Below are 22,034 nucleotides of genomic sequence, written 5' to 3' on the forward strand. Positions count from 1 at the left end.
CCCGAAAATGGAATGGGCGAAGAGCAGTATACCCAGGCCTCTCGGGTGGGTGCGCGTGTGCGTGCGCGAGCACCATCAGTTTGGACAGGTGCACGTGCGCGAGCGCACATCGTAGTGTATTGAGTCCGCTGACCCACTCCCCCAGCTCCCGGTGCTTTCGGTGGACGTGTAGCTTTCTGGTCTTGTAGTCTAGAGCCGCACCGTCCAGCACAGCAGCCACCAGCCACTTGTGCCTCTTGGGCCCTTGAACGGTGGCTAGTCTGTACTGAGAGGTACCGTAAATGTGATTTACGCGCCAAGTTTTATGGTAAAATGTGTTTCCCGTTAATGTTTCTTCTACTGATCACCTGCTGAAATAGTAGCGGGGGCCTCTCGGGTTCAAAGACATTACTAAAAGTAATTTCACTTGTTTTTTCTTTACTTTCTGATTGTCGTTACTAGAACGCCGCAGACCCCACGTTTGGCTTCCGTTACGTTTTTCTTGGATAGCGCTGTTCTAGAGGGTGGTGTCCTCATTCCGGGTCCCCGTGACCTTTACCACTACTGCTTGTCTCTGTCTCCTCCGTCCACTCTCAGCAAGTTGCATTTGGTGTAGCAGATATTTGAATCCTCCCTGCCTGCAACACGCTGTACTAGGGACCGTAGGGGACTCGGAGACGAGGTAGCACGGCTTCTGGCCTGGAGCACCTCCCGGTCTCTTCTCGTAGGGCTAAGGCAGCTGTAGGGCGGCTGTGGCCCGAGGCCGTCGGCCTTCCAGGGAGGATGAGAGCGTAGCCCAGTGAAGGTCCCAGGGGGTCAGCCAAGATGCACACAGCTAGGTCTTCTGGATTCCCGGTATTTATTGGACAGGCTTATTTTATTAAAAGAAGCCTTGTTATTTATAATTACTAGTAATTTTTAACATGACATATTTTAAATAGGAAACGAAATGACAAAATAGAATTACTGGTGGGTTGTATTGCCGAACTTTCAGAAATTGAGGAGAACATGCTGCTTAGACACGGAGAAAACGACTTCAGTGTCATGTATTCCACAAGGAAAAACTGTGCCCAGCTCTGGCTTGGTCCCGCCGCCTTTATAAACCACGGTAAGCTGCGCTCCTCGGGTGGCCGTGCGAGTGGCGGGCAGTACTGCTAAGACGCAGCAATGACCTTGTCAGACTGCGTGGAACCTCGTCTCCCTGTAGAGGAGGCTGGAAATGGGACTTCCTTATTTTTCCCCACCAGCGTATTAAACAAACAATCCTGTCGCTTAACCTGAGACCTAGACTTCTATCAAAAGTTGTGAAGTGATGTGGAAAGCTTATTTCAGATTTCTGTAATTGTTCGTGTTTCAGATCTTATCTACAGTTAATTGACTTTATCTTTTGGACATTTTTCAGATTGCAGACCTAACTGTAAGGTAAGCATACACTTTTTTTTACTGCAAGTATTTTGTTTCCGCTGCAGGTACGAGTTTCTTAATGAGTTCATTGTATTTCAGTTTGTGTCAACTGGTCGAGATACGGCGTGTGTGAAGGCTCTGAGAGACATTGAACCCGGAGAAGAGATTTCTTGTTATTACGGAGACGGGTTCTTCGGAGAAAATAACGAGTTCTGCGAGTGTTACACCTGCGAAAGGTATGCGTCAAGTGGAACGTCCGGCTTGTGTGTTCTTGTAACCGCCCCAACTAACATTGCCTCCTTCTCCTTTAGACATGGGGGGGGGGCGGTTAGTCTCTTATGTTCTGTAGCTTTGGTCCGATAAAATGCGCATAAGCAGTCGGGGGATACAGAGCTCTTTGGGGGCCGTGGCACCTGAGCCTGTAGAGTTTTCTTATCACCAGCTGCTGCCTCTGAGTAGATCAGAGTACCAGCGTGCCTAAAGAGAGGACGGGAAATACCGTACACGTGTGTACACGTGCATATCCACGCGTGTGCACACAGACACCCACAGTGCCAGAGTGGGGTTGCCCAAAAAATGGCAAGTGACATTCACTTCTGATAATCATGCGAAAACGCTGAAGTTGTCCTGTGTCTTACCAAGCTGTGGCTTCTGGAATTTTTTTTTTTTTTTTTTTAAGTTTATTTTTGAGAGAGAGTGCACGCATGTGAGGGAGGGGCAGAGAGAGGGGGAGAGAGAAACCCAAGCAGGCTCTGCACTGACAGGGCAGAGCCCAACACGGGGCTCGATCTCAAACCACTAGACAGTGACCTGAGCCAACATCGAGGGTCAGATGCTTGGCCTACTGAGCCACCCAGGTGGCCCGGGATTTTTTTTTTTATTTGAACATAGTTGACACACAAGGTTACATTAGCTTCAGCTGTACAGCTCAGGGATTCAGCATCTCTGTACATCATGCTGTCCTCACCACAGGAATTTCTACGTTTTGATGCACGTACTCTTCAAGATTCCTAAATTCTGTCTCTGAATAAGGAAGCTCCTCTCGTGACCCATCAAGATTCTGGAGTCCTCGTAGAAATCCCCCAAATCTGACTTAGCCAGACTGCTAGCTCACACTACTCATTGGAGTGATTTCTGCACCCAGGAGCTCGTGGAGGTGACGTCACACGCTTGTCTTGCTAGTCCTGCAGGAAAGCTGCTGTTCCCAGGCAGTGCAGACTTGCATGGGTCACCCAGGGGAGCCGACCTGGACTTGTTGAACCCATTTTTCTTTTTTAAGTTTGTTTATTTTGAGAGAGAGAGCACGAGCACGAGAGGGAGAGGGGCAGAGAGAGAATGGGAGAGAGAAACCCAGGTGGGCTGTCCACCATCAGCTCAGAGCTCAGAGCTCAGAGCTCAGGGTGGGGCTCGAACTCACAAACTGTAAGATCATGACCCAAGGCGAAACCAAGAGCTGGCCTTTTAAAATTTTTTTTTTTTTTTCAACGTTTATTTATTTTTGGGACAGAGAGAGACAGAGCATGAACGGGGGAGGGGCAGAGAGAGAGGGAGTCACAGAATCGGAAACAGGCTCCAGGCTCTGAGCCATCAGCCTAGAGCCCGACGCGGGGCTCGAACTCCCGGACCGCGAGATCGTGACCTGGCTGAAGTCGGACGCTTAACCGACTGCGCCACCCAGGCGCCCCCAAGAGCTGGCCTTTTAACTCACTGAGCCGCCCATGCGCCCCGAGCTCATTTTTCTCATCTTGTACTGAGCTGGGCACTTTGCTAACCCCGACTCATTCAGTCTCCACAGCCGTCTGGGAGAGAGAGAGTAAACAGAAGTACGTCCACACTGCAAGTCCAGAAACTGAACTGTCTGAGCCCGGGGCAGCCGACCCTCGGCCCTCGTTCTTGCCACTTTGTGCCGCTCTTGCGGGTGGGGGGAGGGCTGTCCGGTAGCACCGATGCTCCCGCTGAAGTCACCCAGCCGCTGGCCAGCCTGCAGAGGGACTCTGAACGCCCCAGAGGTCCCGCTTCCCTTCTTCCCAAGTGGTGGGAAGTGTCCCCCTGTGTCAGGCGAGAGCAGGAGCCTGGAGTCCTGTGCTGCCCCAGCTGTTTCTCTCCCATCGTCGGGGTCCTCGCCATAAGGAACGGCAGGAAACCTGTTCCTGATGCTGCTGAGGTTTTGCCCCCCCTTTTGGGAGGGGCAGTAAAAAAAATCCTTCATGTTCTACGTAAAAAGTGGTTTGAACATTGGTTAAATCTTAGACCAGTCCAGAAAAAGACCTTTAATCCACAAAATAATTTAATTAGACTTGAACAATGCTTCAGACTCATTATCTCGAGACAACCTAGGGTAGCGGTCAAGTGCCTGAGGTCTGGAGCCTCCCGGAGTTGAAATCCTGTGACTGCACGTCATTAGCTATGTGATCTTGGGACACTTTAACTGCTTTTTGTGCCTGAATTACCCATCTGTAAAACGGAGAGAATGTTAGCAGCGGTCTCACGGGGTCGCTGTGAGAATTACGTTGGTTACTTCACATGATGTGTGTAGAACGCACAGTTAACACTCAGGCCTTATCTATAGAATTATTTTGTGGCTTCTGGTTATTTGACCTTTAGGATATAAGCTCCATGGAGGCTTTTATCTTTTCCACTCATACCCAGCACCCGGAACACTACTTGGCACATAGTAGGTCCCTGGCGAATGAACGCACGGATGAATGAATGGAAATACAGTATGCTAAGTAAGCTTTCGGAGGCTGTCCTGAGAAGGGTGGCCACCTACTCGGGATTCCGAACCAAGCCTGAAACAGCTGTGTGACTAGTCTAGAATTTCATGTATCATCATGTTCCTCAGGCAGATTAGTTCTCCTCTGTGAGCCTCAGTTTCTTCTTACTGGTCAGGTGGGGGTGATCCTGCCTACTCCACAGGGTTATTAGTATGAGGAATAGACACATGAGCAGATCCTTTTTTTAAAGGAAAGGCTTGACATTAAACAGCCATAGCTACCTTCAGACCACTTGAGCAGTCTGATTTAAAGTTGATTGCAGCTATTCTTGGGAGTTCTCAGGAACACCAAAGAGGGTAAGTAAGACTGGTCAAGAGGACTCACTCAGCTCTTCCTCAGGTATCAGCTGAGGAGCTAACTCCTGTCAGGTCTCGTGCGTGCAGGGTGAACCAGGCTAGCACAGTGCCAGCCGTGAGGACGCACGCACGTGCTCTGCCGGGAGCTGCAGGACGTCCCAGAGCCGGCTCTGTGAAGAAACGGTGAGCAGAAGGCTTCTGGAGGTTCCGAGATGACGGGTCAAATCTCCTGGATGCGTTTGATGCGTATTTCTAGCTCTGACCGTCCTGACACAATAGTGACTGTTCTGCATTCTTTTTTTTTTTTTTTTTTTTAATTTTTTTTTTTTTTTAACGTTTATTTATTTTTGAGACAGAGAGAGACAGAGCATGAATGGGGGAGGGTCAGAGAGAGGAAGACACAGAATCTGAGAGCTCAGGCTCCAGGCTCTGAGCTGTCAGCACAGAGCCTGACGCGGGGCTCGAACTCACGGACCGCGAGATCATGGCCTGAGCCGAAGTCAGCCGCTTAACCGACTGAGCCACCCAGGCGCCCCTGTTCTGCATTCTTAAGTACTGCTAATTTTACGGTAGAACACTTGAGCAGTAAAGTCTAATGAATGACCCCAAAATAGGAAGGATTAGATTATTTTTAAGCTTATATGAAAATACGTCTGATGAAGTTAAGAAAAAAATGTCTGAAGTGTAGCTTGAGATTTGTTTTAACACATACCAAAAGTTAGGAGGAAACAGTTGTGACCAACACTCGATCGTGGCCCAGAAATGGACAAATGGGTGATGGGATATGAACGGAGGCCTGAGATAGAGGCAAGTGTGTATGAGATCTTAACATCGCATGTGGAGAAACGATTTCTATCACAAATAATGTTAGTATAATTCATTACGCATCTGGAAGAGAAGCCAAATTCAAGGTGGATTAAAGATTTAAATTTTAAAATACAGTGCAAAATGATTAGAAAAAATCGAGGAGGCTTTCTGTCTAATGTTGGAGTAGTGGAAATGTCGTATGTAAAAGAAGACAAGAAACGGTGAATACGAACACGTTTGGTCAAAATCAAAGTCAAATGATGAACCAGAGAGGCAACGGCACCCATCTGGCAAAGCGTTAATAATCCTAATAAGAAAAAGCTCCTAGAAGCTCACAAGGAAGAGACAGACTCCGAGAGGAGGGCAGGGTAAGGAGGATGCCACACAGGAAACGAGGGCCGAAAAGCAGACGATGGAGACAGGAACCAGGGATTCATTGTCACGGTCAGAGCGGCGGAATTTCAGAGTTGGACCTGACAGTGCTGGTGAGGATGTGGAGAAACGGGCCCTCGTACACTGTTAGCAGGCATGACGTGAATTGTCTGGCCGTGGTTGTTAAAAATAAGCGCGCCCTTTTAGCTGGCAGTCAGTCCCGGGCGGAAGAATCTAGCCTGTGGAAGTGGCAGTAGTTAGTAAGGATTTGGTTTCAGAGCAGTGTAGCAGTTAGTGTCTGTGGTGGCCAGCAAACCCAAAGACGCCCTGCAACTTCCAGGAACCAGCAATGAGGAGTGATCGAATCCATCACGGATTGTTTCTTCAGTGGAAAAAGTACACTCTTCAGAACACACACGTTCAGTTGAGATTTATCCGTCCGTTGTGTAACGGCAAAGCCGACTGCTGAGTAAGATGGATGGTGTGCTCCTGTTTTGGTTTTGTTTGCTTAAAAAGACCCAACGGTGTAAACCGGTGTGCGAGGCCGTGGCAGAGGATAGCACACTGGCAGACGGTCCCCCACCGGTGCCTCGGGGCCCCGGGGGTGCGGGCTGGCTGGCTGTCAACTTGTGCTTCGTGGATTTAGGTCCTAGCATCATTCTGCGTGTCACGGCAGCAGGAGCAGGTCTTTCTTCCTTAGGAAGAAAACGTCAGGGAAGTAGACAGCAGGGGAATGGTAGAGTTGTGACGAAAACAAAAAACAAGCAACAAAAACAACTCTCTGATTTCCAGATAAGATAATTCCACCGTGATCATTTGTGGTGAAGTGTCCTTTAAATATGGCCCATTTTTCTAGGAAGGAACCAAAAATGTTACAAGTTGTGGGGAAAAGGCATGAAATGTCTGAAAATAATGCATTACTCCCTTAATCCCGATGAAATGAAATCGCCTTTGACATTTCCTATTTTCCGTTCTGCACATACTTAAGTGTGGAGGGGAACTGCTTGCCTTGCCTTGGTGACGATCACCTACAGGTTTTAGCGCAATTTCTCATGCACCTTCCAAAAACAGCACTGAGGCAGCCACACGATAAGCTTGTCATGATTTTCACAGAAGTGTTAATGAAGATGGAATCCCAGATATGTTCTAGAAAGGTGAAACAAGAATGCTTACCTTGCTTGCCGGAAGTCGTTTTGGCAGTAGGTTTAGGTGTGTGCCCCCTGGCGATGAGACGTAGGACCGCAGGGAGGGACCCTGTAGGCGCCAGCATCTCTCCCAGGCTGGAGGGTGCCCACAGTTGTGCGTCGAGTTCAGAAACCGCGTTGGTTATACGGCTTTTCTTCAACAAGCTGAGGGTAGGCAGTGAGGCAACTCCGGGAAGGCAGTTTCCGGCCCAAACAAATTTCTCATTTTTTGCATGTGATGTGTAGCGCTTTTTTATAACCTCATTAACTTATTCTTCTGAATAGAGCTGAGTAGAAATGTACCATTACACACTGAGTCAAGTTAACGTCTGCAAAGCTAGGCTAATTGAGAATGATCAGAGCCTCTGCGAGCACCTTCACTTCAGAAGAACTTACATAAAAACATAAATTATTATTAGAGTGGACTACAGATCATTCTTGCCCCGTGGTAAAAGCAAGTTTCTGACGTCTTGTATTTAGTCATATTTTGTTAATTGTGGTTATCTCAATAACTTGAAAGAAATTAAACAGTTTTTCTGGGGCGCCTGGGTGGCGCAGTCGGTGAAGCGTCCGACTTCGGCTCAGGTCACGATCTAACGGTCCGTGAGTTCGAGCCCCGCGTCAGGCTCTGGGCTGATGGCTCAGAGCCTAGAGCCTGTTTCCGATTCTGTGTCTCCCTCTCTCTCTGCCCCTCCCCCGTTCATGCTCTGTCTCTCTCTGTCCCAAAAATAAATAAAAACGTTGAAAAAAAAAACTTTAAAAAAAAAGAAATTAAACAGTTTTTATTGTCCCACAAGTCAGATTTTCACTGATACAGTGTAGCCACCTTATACGGGATGCCAGTTAAGGTTTCTTTGTATCTAATGTTGAATTCTTAAGTAATGGCTTAATTTATGGAAATTCTCTGGTTTCTTTTTTTAATCCCTTAATTTTTTTTTTTTATGTTTATTCATTTTTGAAAGAGAGCACAAGCAGGGGTGGGGCGGGGGGGGGGGGGGGGGGGGGACACAGAATCCGAAGCAGGTTCCAGGCTCTGACCTGTCGGCACAGAGCCCGACGCGGGGCTCGAACTCACAAACCACGGGATCATGACCTGAGCCGAAGTCGGATGCTCAACCAGGCACCCCTAATCCCTTAATTCTTGATGTCAGTGTTGTAGTGTTAAATTGTGTAGAACAGAGCTAGAATCTAATTAACAGGTGGGTTACTTAAGCCACAACACAGACCTGACTGTTGCACTAACCAGTTTTGAAATTGACGAATTAGTTCTTTTCACCTAAGCGTGGACTTCTACAGGGCCTGGTGGTTTCTCATGGGCAGTTAGTAATGAATTGACAGTAGTCCAACAATTTGTTACTTTACGTCTAGAGGGTTTTTTGTGTTAATTTTATATACAGTTTTAATTCTTCCTCGAGTCCTAGACTGGGTACATTTCCAGTGATGACTGAGGCCTCATCAGTGCACCACAACTGTTGACTTGATGTGGCCTTGAGCCCTCAGCAGCTGAACTTGCTGTCAGTACGCTGTTTAACCTGTGCTGTTTTCTCTTTCAGACGGGGAACCGGTGCTTTTAAATCCAGAGCGGGACTGCCTGCACCTGCTCCTGTTATCAATAGCAAATACGGACTCAGAGAGACAGATAAACGCTTAAATAGGCTTAAAAAGTTAGGTGACAGCAGCAAAAACTCAGACAGTCAATCTGTCAGCTCTAACACTGATGCAGATACCACTCAGGAAAAAAACAATGCAAGTAAGTAAGGGAGATTTGATAAGCATATATCTTCGTTTTTCTTTTTTTCTTTTTTTTAAGTATTTTCACACAATTATCTTTCTAAAGTGTGCTTCACTTCAGTAGTTTTGATCTTTTAAATCTTGAGAGAAACCCTGGGACTCGTGTGCTTCAGCAGCACTGCAAGGTTCTAGACGTGATCTGAGCACAAAAGCAGTCTGTGTCCCACCTCCAGATTCAGTCCTATGCCCGCGACTGAACTGTCTGCTTTTCTTGAATACCTGGTAACTGGATATTACGTTCTTCATCATGTGTTCCAGGGTCGTCCTGTGTTTGAGAGACACATTTTCAAGGTGTTAGTTTGACTGTCATGATGGCATTAGGTCCCACGGGAAGACGGAGGACTGGGTAGAGGCGTAGAGGCGTGCACACGTCCCCGTGCCAAGCCCCGGTCCGTTAGCACCCATGACGCGAACTCGGGCAGTTCGTAGCTTCTGGCCTCGAGGCCTCCACCTTTTTACTGCTTGCTTGCCCTTTTCAAAATGAACTGAACCAATCCACCAAACCGCCAGTTCCCAGACTCAGAATTGGGAGAGAGGAGCGTTTCGAAGGTTCCTATACTAGGACATGTGTTAGCCACTACTGAAAACAGCGAGAGGGGTGAGAAGAAGAAGCAAGCCTTAAGATGCCAGTTGTACGAGGGGGCAAGACCATATGCAGACTGGAGAAAGAGAGAACGGAGAATAAAGAAAAGAAAGCGAAGAAAGCCGAGCCGGGCAAAAAGGAAACGCGTCGTGTTTGTGGAGCTTTGAAGTCCTGGAACCAGTTTCATGGCTGCCGGTTTCCTCTGGGTAACACCGGTTTCCTCTCCTTGCCGCTAAAGCTGTAGGCTCGTTAGTCCGCTGGTTTCCGACAGGAACAAAGTCTCAAAGTTTTGACTCCGTGATCCCTAGGGGCGCCCGTTTCGGCGCGCCGAGTATCCACGGCTACCTGGTAGTGCCTCCGTGCCTCCTTAAGTCTGGCTGTGCTGGGCTCCTCTCCCCATCTTCGGATGTTTTCAGCCCAGCACGGGTGCACCCTTTCCCTGCAGAAAACCCTGGAGCAAAGGGACGGCAGCTCCCACAATGGTGAATGCCACTGCCGTGAGCCCTGCACCTGCCTGCCGCCGGGGGCCGGGGGCCGGGGGCCGGGGGCCAGGGGCCGGGTGTAAGCCCAGTAGTGGAAGAGCAGTGATGCGTTCCTACTCCAGCCCTTACTGTCCCAGGTGAACAGAGAGAGAGCAAGCAGTTAGCCCGTCATTCACTGTTGACTGTTGGTTCTAACAATAAATGGAACATAACCAATGTTTTGTTTTTGGAGTCTGGTTCCTTGGTGAAACTGGAGACTTGTGAAGCCCGGTTTAGAAATTCGTGCACGAAACACTAAAGAGCGCGGCCACGGCCACCACGCTGCCCACAGCGAATGGCTCTGTGACACGGGGGGCGTTAGCTCTATGCTGACTGTATACATACTGAACTCAGTACACCACAGAGTCTAAAAGAGCGTAAGATAGACAGCGTCTGGAAGTGTACTATGTGACCAGCTAGGGAATATTTATTAGTAAACCAAATACTTCTTAAAAGCCCGCTAGTTGTTGAAGAGATACGGAGATGTGTGGGACTTGGGCCCTCCGTCGGGGAGCTTACGCCTTAGCTCCGGGATACGACGGATGCACAGGTAGTTACGCAGAACCCGCTAGAAACGCCATGGCTCGAGTTCAGAGCGAACGAGTAACCCCTTTGAGCTGTGGTCCCAGCATTACCAAGTAGAAATGCGTTACTTTCCAGTGACTGCTTGCAGAGGGGGCTGACTTGGTTCAAATTCCCTTTCTGCAGAATGATGGTTTCGAGTACTTGGAGGGTAGAGGTAGCTAACTTTGAGGGCCGTGTGTTAGCGTTGGCAGGCGTGGCTCCGTGCTCTGGAGGAGCCAGAGGCTTAGCACCGGTCACCCTGAGGCCACCCCACACGAGGATACATTCACAGCAGTATTCCTGCAAGCCCCCCCAGGTATTCTCTCAGATGGTATTTCTTTTAGTGTTTGTGTCTCGACCATCATCCCTTCCCCCCGCCCCCCCCCCCCCCCCCCCCCCCCCTTGAAAGAAAGACTTTCTGAAATGACAGCCGGCGGCAAAGCCCGAGCTGCCCAAACCTCTCCCGGAGGAGGCGGGTGTAATTGCCGCGTGTGGACCCAGGGGGCCCTCTCCGTGTGCAGTTGCCAGTCTTCCCTGCAGTCTGCTGAGAACTCAGGGGGCACGGAACTGCTTGCTTGGAACAGCTTGTGTATTCTTTTTAAAGAAGCATTTCTGCCTAGTCGGGCGAAAAATTACCATCTTCCGTGCGCTCTCTTTTGAAAGGGGTCTCGAGAGCCACGAGTTGACTGTTGGCTTTAGCGTCTGGAGACAGGAAACAGCGACATCCACTTTCACAAAAATTCGGTCCACAAGCCTGAATGATAACGCCATTGTTAGAAGATTCTGTTGTTTTAGGCCTCTCGTGCCTCCGTGGCTAGGCCACTCCCCCCCGCCCCCATAGTGCTGTGAAAGGGGATGTGAGTCCCGTCACAAGTTGGGGTGAGGCCCAGGAGACAAGGCCAGTGCCATAAGCTTATCCTAACTCCGGAGCACCTGTCCTAGAGATGGTGGACCGGGCCCGGCTCTAACTCAGCTGGCACGGACATCGCTGCTGGTCTGAACGCTCTTTGCTGCCAAGCCTGCGGGCTCCTTCGGAGGCCCTTCCGACACCCTGTTCCGGGCAGCCACGCCAGTCTGTGTGGGTCGTGTGAGGTCGGAAGATGCCTGTGCTTCCAAAGGTTGGAAGATGCCTGACAAACCGGAACGGAAGCCTTTAAAGTCTTACTGAGGGTTTTCTGGATCTTCAAGCGCTGAAGATGCCAGGCTGCGGATGGCCCTCGGTTCACGCTGGTAGCGCTCGTCTCGGGGGCTTTTCCAGTACAGGGCGCGGCCCGGGCGCGCGGAAGGCTCTGGTGTCGTCTTGCCGTTCTCGTGTCTGGCTGTAATTGTTGACGCCCACGCAGGGCTACCTTACGATTTGGAGGACCCCCCGGGGATGGCTGTGACGACCGTTACCCGGGAGTTGGGGCTGGCGCCGTGACTCTGTGGTGCGCCTCAAGGCCGCACCGATGACGGCGGGTCCGGAGCCACAGGCCTTAGTCCAGACCCCATCTCCTCCACGTCCCAGGTGGACGGCTTTGGGCACGCTTGTCCCTGTGTGCTGTTCACGTAGGTGCAGTGGCGCTCACTGCAGAGAATGTGTATTAGCATTGAGGTCACGCTAATTTGGCCACTTTGCACAGCACCCACTATGTAGTAATTGCTGAGAAAGTGTGTCTCCACCTGAAATTACTGTCTTGGGTTTACGCATGTGGGATTTGTCCCCGCCTCCAGGCAAGAGAGTCCCCCGTGGCGCTGAGAGTAGGGCAGCTGCAGGGGGTGTAGCTCACGCCCGCCGGTCCGAGCCCTCTGGACAGGCTCCCGTTAGCCTGCATTGTGCCGACGATCTGTCCCGCCTGCGCCGCTGTCATCCTCGAGCCCCCGGCGACGGTGGACCCGCTTGGGAGAGTGAAGAGCCCTTGGCGCCCGTCCCCAGCTTGTCTGTGTCTTTTCTGCCCTTTGCCCTGATGAGCATCCCTTCTGGCTTGGCTTTTGATGAGATGATGCTTTTAAAACAAAAGACCAGGCCGACACATACGTGAACGTGGACGTGAGATCTCTGTGTTGAAGTCACACGTAGCCTCACATACGGTCCATTTTGTGCCGCTGAGAACACAAAAACAATAAAGCGCTCTCCGTCGGGTGGTTCACCGCCACCAGCTAAGCAGAGAATCTGTTGGAAGCAGGGGTGGATTCGGAATCATCATAAAATGAGACACCTCTAGTGGATTAAAATGAGAGCCAGAGTCAGGAGACTCTCAGGTGCTCTGAAAATACACGGCAAGGCTGACCTGCCATCTACAGAAAGTCAGGAAAGGCTCCCTGAGCAAAACATTTCCCAAGCTGAGTCTTAAAGGGGACTAGCGGTTGGCCAAGCGAAGCAGGTTCAGAGCAGAGGGAGTTCGTCAGTGGAGATCCAGGGGTGACTGCAGGACTCCAGTAAGCCAAGTGTATCACGGCTGGAGTAGAAGGCGGGAAGGAGCGATCTGACCGTTGTTTAAAGTTTTGGACTTATTCTTGGGGCATTAGATCACTGATGAGTTTAAAGCCCAGAAGTGACGTGTCATACTAGGAAGGCCACTCTGGCCACACGGTGGAGACTGGAATGTCCGGGAAGCAGTGGGAGAGATGAGGAAAGGTAGGAGACCGCCGCCACAGCTCAGGCAAGGGATCGTGAGCAGAGGGCGGTAGATGGCTCGGGGGCCGCGGCAAGAGTGGGCTCCGCAGGAGGGATGTGGCAGCTGATGGGGTGAGCAAGGGAAAGCAGAAGTCCAGGAGGACCTCCCGGTGTCTGCTTGAGCAGCTGGGCGGATGGTGGTGGTGACCTGAGCGGGATGGAGAATTTAGAAGGGGAAGCAGCCGCGAAGCTTGGTGGTGAGTTCAGTTTGGGCATGTTGGCTGTGAGGAGCCCATCCTCACGGAAGGATCTAGATGCCGGTGGGTATTTGGTGATCCGGAACTGTAATCTAGGAGAGAGTCTAGAGAAAGTGGTTCGGGAGCTGCCAAGGCATCGGTGGTAAGAGCCATGGGGCGGGGGTGCTTACCACCCGGCGAATGCGGGTAGTTTCCAGAGGGTCTAGGACAGCAGAGGCCTGAGGGGCGCAGTTGAAGGGGCAGATGCAAGGCCAGGAGAGAGTGCTGCTGTTGGGGGCAGCCAACGGGACGGGAGTTTTCGGGAAGAAAAACGGCGAGCAGTGTCACATTCTGCGGAGAAAGCAGAGGGGGAAAGGGCTGAAAAGTGTTCGCTGGATTTCACAAGCAGGTTTTCCAGGGCCGACCGAGGCTGCCTCCTCAGAGGGACAGGCTGGACCCAGACTGCCGGGGACTGCCGCCAAGCCTGCGGTGTGCACGTTTGCACCGTGAAGGGGTTATTGCGGTGCAGGGTGAGAACAGGCCAGAAAAAGGGAAAATCAGGCGAGAACAGCTAAGCTTGGTCATAGGATGGCCCTCGAGGAGTCGTGGGCCGGGCAGAGGACTCGCGGCACGTCGGAGACGGCCAAGTGGCGGACGCTCCCACGCGTTTACATCCACAGGCACGTCTGCTCTGTCTACCTCGTGGGAAGTCTTGTAAAAGAAATCCTTTAACAAAAGAATGCCCTGCGTATCCTTCTGCTTAAAAAAACAACTTCCGGCTACTTGCATAATTCCAGTTCATGCACCTCAGTTGTTCTCCGACTGGACGGCATCCAAACCACTCCTCCTACCAAGTCTGAAACCGAGTGGCTGCCTTGGTGGTGGCCCACGTGGATGAGCACGTTCTCGTTCTCGCCAGAGGATCTCCTCCCTGGGAACTCGGCTGGTTTGGGTGCCCCAGAGCAGTTCATGAGACACCCTGCCCGAGTACAGAGCCTTCTGTTCTCGGTGGTTTGATATTTTTGGAAACGGCTCGTAATGCATCCTTGCTCTTCTGTCTCAATGGAAACTAACGGTGACTTGTGCAGCCATGTGGAAGGAAGGACAGTCGCCCTGGCAACCCTTGGGCATGTAGTGGGCGGCAAGCGTTAGGCAGCGTGCTGGGTTTACCCACAGTCATTTTTACTCTCTCCCTGTTCTCTGGTGAGAAGTGGGGATCGTTAGTTGGGTCATCTCAGGCTCCGTAGTGAGTGACTGAAAAGTGTAGTTAGTTAGAGGGGGAAAGGTTTTCAGGTGGGGGGTGGGGGCACCAAATAACTGAGAAATTGACTCGTGTAAAACACTGCACACATAGGTCCAAACTGTAAATGGAGAGAAGAACAAAGATGAGCAGAGGTCCGTGGCAAGGTCAGAAAGAAACTCTGGGGGCAGCTTAAACTCGAGTCACACATAAGCCTTTTGAGAATCTGGTCAACTCTCCTGTTGGTCCGCGGGTGGCCGTCCCCAGTAGGGTCGTCGCAGCCTTTGTGTCCTTGTCTGGAGAACGTTGGATCGGATCTCCCTCGGTCCCGAGAGCCTCGCTAGCAGCGTGCTGCTTTCCTCCCGAGTTTGATCGTTGGCGGCGGGCAGTCCCTGGAGGGATGGGGCCAAGTGAGTTCTTCAGCCCTCGGAAGCCTGCTGGTCCTCACGGAGTTGCAGGGAGAATGCGCGGTGCGGTTCTTTGTGGGCCAGTGTCGTCCGGGAATCACAACATGTGCTTCTTAGGGTCTCTCTTGCTTGTTTGATGTGTCCGTTAGAGCTCGTTAGTAATCTATTTCCGTTCTGTATTCCCTATCACAAAGCAAGTGGTCTGCTTACTTTGAGTTCCTGAGGAATGGATTTCAGGAACCTGTTTTGAATGAGCGTGTTAAGAATTTGTGAAAGAAAAACCGCTCTTTCTCTAAGCTTACTTCAAACCCCGGAGAAGAAGTACTTAGCTGGGACAGGCATCACGATAGATTGTGGACAAGCTCAGAGTGAAATCCCGGTCCTTGCTGTGCGAAATGCAGAGATGCTCCATGAATCGGAGGCCGCAGCCGGGGAGTAAAGGGGGAGCAGAGAGGGGGTGCCCGTGTGCCTGGCAGAGAGCGGACGCGTCCGTCTGGCACGTGCCGGTGTAAGCCTAACGTTTCGTAGCTGACAGGGTCGGGCATTGTTGTGTTGAGCGCTCCTGCGTTACCAAGCCTGCTTTTCATCCTTTTTTTTTTTTTAAACTTGCAGCTCCTAACCGAAAATCTTCAGTTGGTGTGAAAAAGAACAGCCAGAGCAGAACGTTAACAAGGCAGTCTATGCCAAGAATTCCAGCTTCTTCCAACTCTACCTCATCTAAGCTAACTCATGTAAATAATTCCAGGGTACCAAAGAAACTGAAAAAGCCTGCAAAGCCTTTACTTTCAAAGATAAAATTAAGAAATCATTGCAAACGGCTGGAGCAAAAGAGTGCTTCAAGAAAACTCGAGATGGGAAACTTAGTACTTAAAGAGCCCAAAGTAGTTCTGTATAAAAACTTACCCATTAAAAAAGATAAGGAGCCAGAGGGACCAGTCCAAGCCACAGCAGCTGGCGGGTGCTTAACCAGACACGCGGCCAGGGAGCACAGAGCGAGCGCGGGGCGAGGCGCCCCGCCGCCCGGGGACAGCGCCCCCGGCACGTACCCCACCCGGCGGTCGGCGAGGACGAGGGCGAATCCCAGGGAGGCTTCCGACATCAAGCTGGAACCGGACGCGGCGGACGGCTACAAAAGCGGCCCGACCGAACCGGGCCCGGACAGCCAGGAGCAGCCAGCGCCCGCGCCGCGGGAGGAAGATCTGGGCCCCGGAAGCGCACAGAAGGGGGAGGCCAGGTGTCAAAGGAGCGACAGCGGCGCGTCCAAGAAGAAATCCCGACAGGGGAAACTTGTGAAACAGTCGGCGAAAGCCGAGGAGTCGGCTCCGGGCCAGGGTTCCCCGGGGGAAGCCAGCGTGGCGCCGGAGGTGCTGGGGTCCCACCCGGAGCAGGGCGAGGGCGGTGGCTCGGAGGCCACGGCCGGGACCTACCCGGGCTGGGCTCCCTCGCCCGGCGACGCTTCCCTCGTGACGTCCGAGAGCTTCAAGGCGAAAGACGGCTTCAGAACTGCGAAAAGTAAAAAGAAGAGGCGAATCACGCGGTATGACGCACAGTTGATCCTGGAGAATAACTCCGGGATTCCCAAATTGACTCTCCGCAGGCGGCACGACAGCAGCAGCAAGACGAACGACCAGGAGAACGACGGAGTGAATTCTTCGAAGATCAGCATCAAGTTGAGTAAAGACCACGAAAACGACAGCAATCTCTATGTAGCAAAGCTCAATAACGGGTTCAACTCAGGATCAGGCGGCAGTTCCACAAAACTAAAGATCCAGCTGAAGCGGGACGAGGAAGGTCGGGGGCCGTTCGCGGAGGGGCTCCGCGAGAACGGGGTGTGCTGCAGCGACCCGCTGTCCCTGCTCGAGTCCCGCATGGAGGTGGACGACTACAGTCAGTACGGCGAGGAGAGCACGGACGAGCCCTCCTCCTCGGAGGGCGAAGAGGAGGACGAGGACTACGAGGAGGACGACTTCATTCCCCTCCCTCCCGCCAAGCGCCTGCGGCTCATCGTCGGGAAGGACTCCATAGACATTGACATTTCCTCCCGGAGGAGAGAAGATCAGTCGCTGAGGCTCAACGCGTGAGCGCTCGGTCTCGGCCTTCCCTCGGCCCGGGAGGCCTGCTTGAGAGGAATCAGCAACAGTTCCAGTCGGCGTCTGCTCGCCTGAGACCTCGTGGAGGCGGCGCTTGCCCTTGCCTCTTCTCGGCCTCATGCTGCAGAAAGTGTACAGCGTACTGACTCTGCCGAGGTCTGATTCGTGCAAGTTTTTATTGTACTTTTTAAACAGCCTTCGTACGTGCAATTCCGAGTTAGAGGTAAAAGCCCCGTTGTCAAATAAAGGCTCAAGCAAAATTGTACAGTGATAGCAACTTGCCACACGGGACGTTGAAAACAATGATGTGGCTACACAGTTCTCTTTTTTCTTTCTTTCTTTTCTTTTCTTTTCTTTTCTTTTCTTTTCTTTTCTTCTCTTTCTTTTTTTTTTTTTTTTCTAACCAAGAGCATCGAGTGGCTCTTTAATATATGACTAAACAATAATTTAAAACCAATCATAGTAGCAGCATATTAAGGTTTTCTAGTATATGCTAATATCACCAGCAACGACCTTTGGCTTTCTGATTTATTTGCTAGATGTTTCCCCCTTGGAGTTCTGTCAGTTTCACACTGTTTGCGGGCCGGGTGTGCTGTTTGTGGCCTTGGTCAAAAGAGCAGACCATCGGTTGGGAGTCGAGTTGGCTTCTGTAAAAAACAAGGGAAAAACGAAAAATAAAAGGTACAGCTCACCTTTCAGCACGGTGTATGGACGAGGGTAGGCAGTGTGCGGGCTGGGTTTCGATGCGGCGTATTTATTGCTTGACGTGTAAATTAAAGACCTTGTATTTAACACTTTTCAATCCTTTTAGATAAAATTGTTCTTTGCAAGAATGATTGGTGCTTATTTTTTCAAAACTTTGCTGTGAACAATGTGATGACAACGAGCAACATTTATCTAATGAACTACAGCTCTCTTGATTTGGGTCTTCGAGATTTCTGTTGCACTTGTAAAATGCTACAAGGAATATTAAAAACTCTATTCACTTTAACTTATAATAGTTTATGAAATAAAAACATGAGTCACAGCTTTTGTTCTGTGGTAAAACCTATAAAAACGTTTGTCTCTGAAAATTCAATGTAAAGAACCGAAAACCATGTATATGTTGTAAATATTTGTGTGTTGTGAGAAATTTTTGTCGTAAGAAATTAAAAGAACTTACCAGGAAGGTTTTTAAGTTTAGAAATATTCATGCCAATAAAATAGGAAAGTATAAAATATATAGTTTTAAGCACTGCATCAGTGAGCGTTCTCAGCTTATGTTAGTTTATGTATGAAAATATCAAAGATTTTTTTTTGACTCTGTTATCAGTTAAACAGAAAGAGGAGTCAGATTTAATTTGTTTTTTTTTTTTTTGAAGCACTTTGAGAAGAGAAATTAATTTTAAGTAACTTAATGAGCAAATTTTTGATTCCTACTTTATGTTCAAAACCAACCTTTCGTTTCTGTGGATGATTTTACAAACCGTCGGACAAAGCATTTGGGAATCTGCATCTGTAGCAGGTGTTTCACGCCAGGGGGTCTCTTTATTTCTGGGAAATGTGTACATGTACTTTCAGATAATGCCGTGTTCCGAAGTAAAATCAACTTAGGGGATTTGTGTAGTGTCTGTAGAAAAGTAGCCCATGTCTTAAAATATTAAAAGGAATCTGCCCGTAACGAAAAGTCCAGTGGAGAAAACCTCAATGCTTACTGTTGTTTCTGGTGGATTCCTGCCAGCCTCCAGGTTCTGGGGACGTCATTTGAGTTCCTGAAAGCGACTGCTAACGGGTTCCAAGCAGAAATTAATAATACTCATAAAAGCGTTTGAAACTTAGAATTTGGTTTCTCCTCACGTTCTTTAAGGACTTACTTGGTGGTCTTACATCGTCTCGTTCCCGTCTGTCGTGTGCACGTTAGCCCCTCAGGTATCCCGCGGACGCGTGTGCACACTTGCACGCGCTCACACCCCCTCTGCACCGCGTGTCGCCCTTCACCTCGCCCCGCGGGGCGGCCCCCCGAGGCCTGTCCCGAGGCACGCGGAGCGCGTTAGGGACCACGTCCGGGCCTCGCGCTGTCCCTCGTAGGAGAGGCGTGCGGCCCGCGCCACTAAGGACGGCCGGGCGCGGACCCTGCGTCTGGAAAGTCCCAGAGAGCGGTGGGCCGCCTCCGCCACTCCCGCCTTAGTTTGGAGCGTTGCGAAGAGGTTCGGAGACTAAGTCTCAAAACCCTCCTCTTGAGATACCAACAACAGCCATTTCAGGAATTTCCATCTTAAGGAAGAAGTCCCAAGGTCCCCCGTTTCCCGCCTTTCTCCACTTTCCAGCTTCGTTCTAGTAACTTATTTATGTCTGTTTTAACTTGATGGTGGCCTCGTCTTCTGAGGCCGACCTCCCCGTGGGCCTGAGCGGTGGCGGCCGCCACCCTCCGGGGAGACCCCATTTCCGTTTCTCAAGTTCGGGGCCTCGGGGCCGCTCTGGCTCTGCTCAGAGCTTCACTGTGGGGCCCGGCCAGGGCCACACGCCGGTGACCACTCGGAAGAGGGCTGCGTTCAATACGGCTTTTAGCTCGAGCTTATGCAATGATTCGTAACAGATTTTGGCGTTGTGTGAGAATCAGGAAGCGATCAGAAAAATACATGTAAAGTTTTCAATTTTCAATCGTTTTTCAAATTACTGTCTTAAATTGTTTTGCTGAGTTGTAATACTTTTGAGATACAATGTATTCCTTGTACTGAAAGAATTGAAAAAAAAAAAGGACTTTTTCAGCATTTGAGGTAAGTTCTTTAACGTTTCATTAAAGACATTTTTTACAAATATTTTGTACATGCACTTGCAGTATTGAGGTTAATCATTTTAATAAATTCGGAAATTAAAACAATTTGGCCGGTGTTCGCTGTATCTGAACGGAGAAGGTCCGAGGGGTGACTTTCTCCGGAAGGTTTCCACGTAGAGGAGAATTTGTAAAGCTTCTCAGTGTCTGTGAGTGTGGCGTCTTTCTGAGCCCTGGTCTCCGTTTGCTTCTGACGCCCCCTCAGTGTAAAAGATGGGGGGGGGGGGCGCGCCTGGGTGGCTACGTCTGTGGGGCGTCCGACGCTTGGTTTGAGCCCGGCCCGTGACCTTGCCGTTTGTGGGTTCGAGCCCCGTGTCGGGCTCTGCGCTGGCCGTGCGGGAGCCTGCTTGGGATTCTCTGTCTCCCTCTCTCTCTCCCCCTCTCCCAGTCGCGGGCTCTCTCTCCCTCGGAATAGATAATAACAACAACGAGGGGAGAGGGCTCCTTATCTCGGCGGGGAGGCTCCTTTCGGACCACACGGCCCTCGAGCCAAGACTCGGCTCCCAAGGACCCGCTCGCTCCCCTCGCTGAACTGGACAAGACTGGCATGCAGAGCTGGCCTGGGTCCCTTCTCCCAGTTACTGTAGCAAAACCTAGTCGAAGGAGGACACGGGACCCACTGGCTCGAGTCCGGGAGCCGGCGCCGGCGCAGCCAGGCGGCGTCCGCGTGGCCCCGACCGGGCTGCGGGCCCCCGACCTCTCTGTAGTGCCCGCGAGTCTGCGGGGGGCCAGCGCGAGCCAGGCAGGCGGGGCGGGTGCTCGGGCCTGGGGTCCGCTCTCGGCTTTCGTCTCTGAAACGGGTCCCTTCCCCTGCCCAGCGGCCAGCCGGCGTGCAGCACTCTGCCCGGGGCCCTGGCGTGATTTCTGTTCCTCGAATGCCAGCTCTGTCACTGGCATGCGCCCCGCTGTGCTGGCCGCGGGGCCGAGTGGAGTTCTGCACCCTCGGGGTTGTGGTAAGCGTGGCCCTGGCCCACGAGGGAGGGTGACACGGCCTCCGGCTTCTCCCTCACCGGTGTCGTGGGGGCGCGGGCACAGTTTGCACCCGCTAGGGGTGAGGCCTGGCGCGGGGGGGGGGGAGCGGATTTTGACTCTCAGGGTGGGTGGACGGGCAGGATTGGGAAGGGGGTTCCCACCAGGGCCGCCCCCGCCCCCTCTTACCGTCTGCGCCTCCCAGGGATGTAAGTTAACGTTCATGGAAACAGCTGGAAAGTTTCCAGCCTGGAGGATGGCAGACGGCCCCTGGCCTCGGGCCAACGGTCTTTAAAAGGCGAGTGACTGTTACCAGGTCCTCGTCAGATTTGTGAGTCTTTCTGCTGAGCTCAGTAGATCCTGACTTCCACCTGTTGGGGGCAACCCGCCCCGCTGGGTCTGCTCACACACCAGAAGGCTGGCTGGCGGGCAGCGCGCACACGGGCGCCCGGTCTGAGACCCCGAGCGGCACCATCCGGAGGGACGGCAGTGAGGTGACGTTTCTTTAACGTTTGTAGTAGTGCTGGGGGTGGGGAGGCAGGGGTGAGAGGCCTCCGTGTGTGTGTGTGTGTGTGTGTGTGTGTGTGTGTGACGGGTGTCACTAAAGCCCTGGGAGCCGGTGAGGTGACCCAGGGGAGGTGGGCAGACCACCCCCGGGCCCTCCTCCTGACCCAGCAGAGAGCAGGCACTTCCTGGAGTAGCCGGACTGCTGGGGGGGGGGGGGGGAGACGGGAGTCTGGCTGTGAGGGAGGGAAGGATGGCAGCCGGCATGGGGGGTGGCGAGGAGGCGATTCTTCTCATTAACGAAGGCCACGTGGTGAGGCGAGAAGCCTCTGGAGGGGACGGGCTCCCAGAAGGGAAGGGGTAAAGTTATTCAGAGTCTGGTCTTCGTGCGGGTCCGTCTTCCTTGGCGACAAGTGGGGGGGGGGGGGGGCAGCTCCGGCACGAGGTTTTCCATTTTGTCCGCAAACAGGAGGCAAGGTCACCTGGGAACGAGGGGGAGGCGGAGAGTCCCCAAAGCTTAAGGAGCGCGATGGAGAGTCGATACCGAGAAAGGAAAAGCGAGCTGACTGTAGAAACCTGATAAAATTCGTTCCGGAAGTCTTCACCAGTCCCCTTCTAGGTGCCAGTCGATGTCCCAGGCACCCACCGGAACCAAGGCCAATGGCAGCACTTCTCAGCCCAGGTGCGAGGCTCTCAGCCAGGTGGGGGTCGCAGAAGGCAGAAGGATAGGGCTCGGGTGGGCAGGAGAGAGTGTGAGGGAACAGGAGATGTGTCCACGGCCTGAGTGGACCCCTGGCCTGGCCTGGAGGTGCTCCTGTGGTCAGAGAACAGTCCAGCAGGAGTCAGACAAGCACGTAGAGAGGACAGGAGGTCGAGGTCAGAATTGACTCTCAGAACTTGGGAAG

General features: G+C 51.8%; 1 protein-coding gene and 1 long non-coding RNA gene across 8 annotated transcripts in view; both read left to right on the forward strand.

Annotated features, from left to right (window-relative positions):
* Positions 1-18,661, forward strand: part of KMT5B (lysine methyltransferase 5B) — a 57,377-nt gene extending 38,716 nt beyond the window's left edge. For 5 of the 7 annotated variants that reach the window (XM_047877129.1, XM_047877125.1, XM_047877126.1 and 2 more), the window contains 5 exons: positions 921-1,087; positions 1,382-1,401; positions 1,483-1,619; positions 8,370-8,566; positions 15,367-18,661. In XM_047877129.1, the coding sequence (XP_047733085.1) occupies positions 921-1,087; positions 1,382-1,401; positions 1,483-1,619; positions 8,370-8,566; positions 15,367-16,835 (1,990 nt within the window). In that variant the 3' untranslated portion in view covers positions 16,836-18,661. Of the gene's footprint in view, positions 1-920; positions 1,088-1,381; positions 1,402-1,482; positions 1,620-8,369; positions 8,567-8,865; positions 9,889-15,366 lie in introns of those variants that run through there. The other 2 variants (XM_047877131.1, XM_047877130.1) reach the window with 2 other exon arrangements.
* Positions 18,662-20,944: 2,283 nt separating this feature from the next.
* Positions 20,945-21,811, forward strand: LOC125146734 (uncharacterized). The gene is made up of 2 exons (XR_007144861.1): positions 20,945-21,119; positions 21,599-21,811. It is a non-coding gene; the product is annotated as an uncharacterized LOC125146734 (long non-coding RNA).
* Positions 21,812-22,034: the final 223 nt, after the last annotated feature.

This window comes from Prionailurus viverrinus, chromosome D1 (genome assembly GCF_022837055.1).
Source record: "Prionailurus viverrinus isolate Anna chromosome D1, UM_Priviv_1.0, whole genome shotgun sequence".
NCBI classification, from domain to species: Eukaryota; Metazoa; Chordata; class Mammalia; order Carnivora; family Felidae; genus Prionailurus; species Prionailurus viverrinus.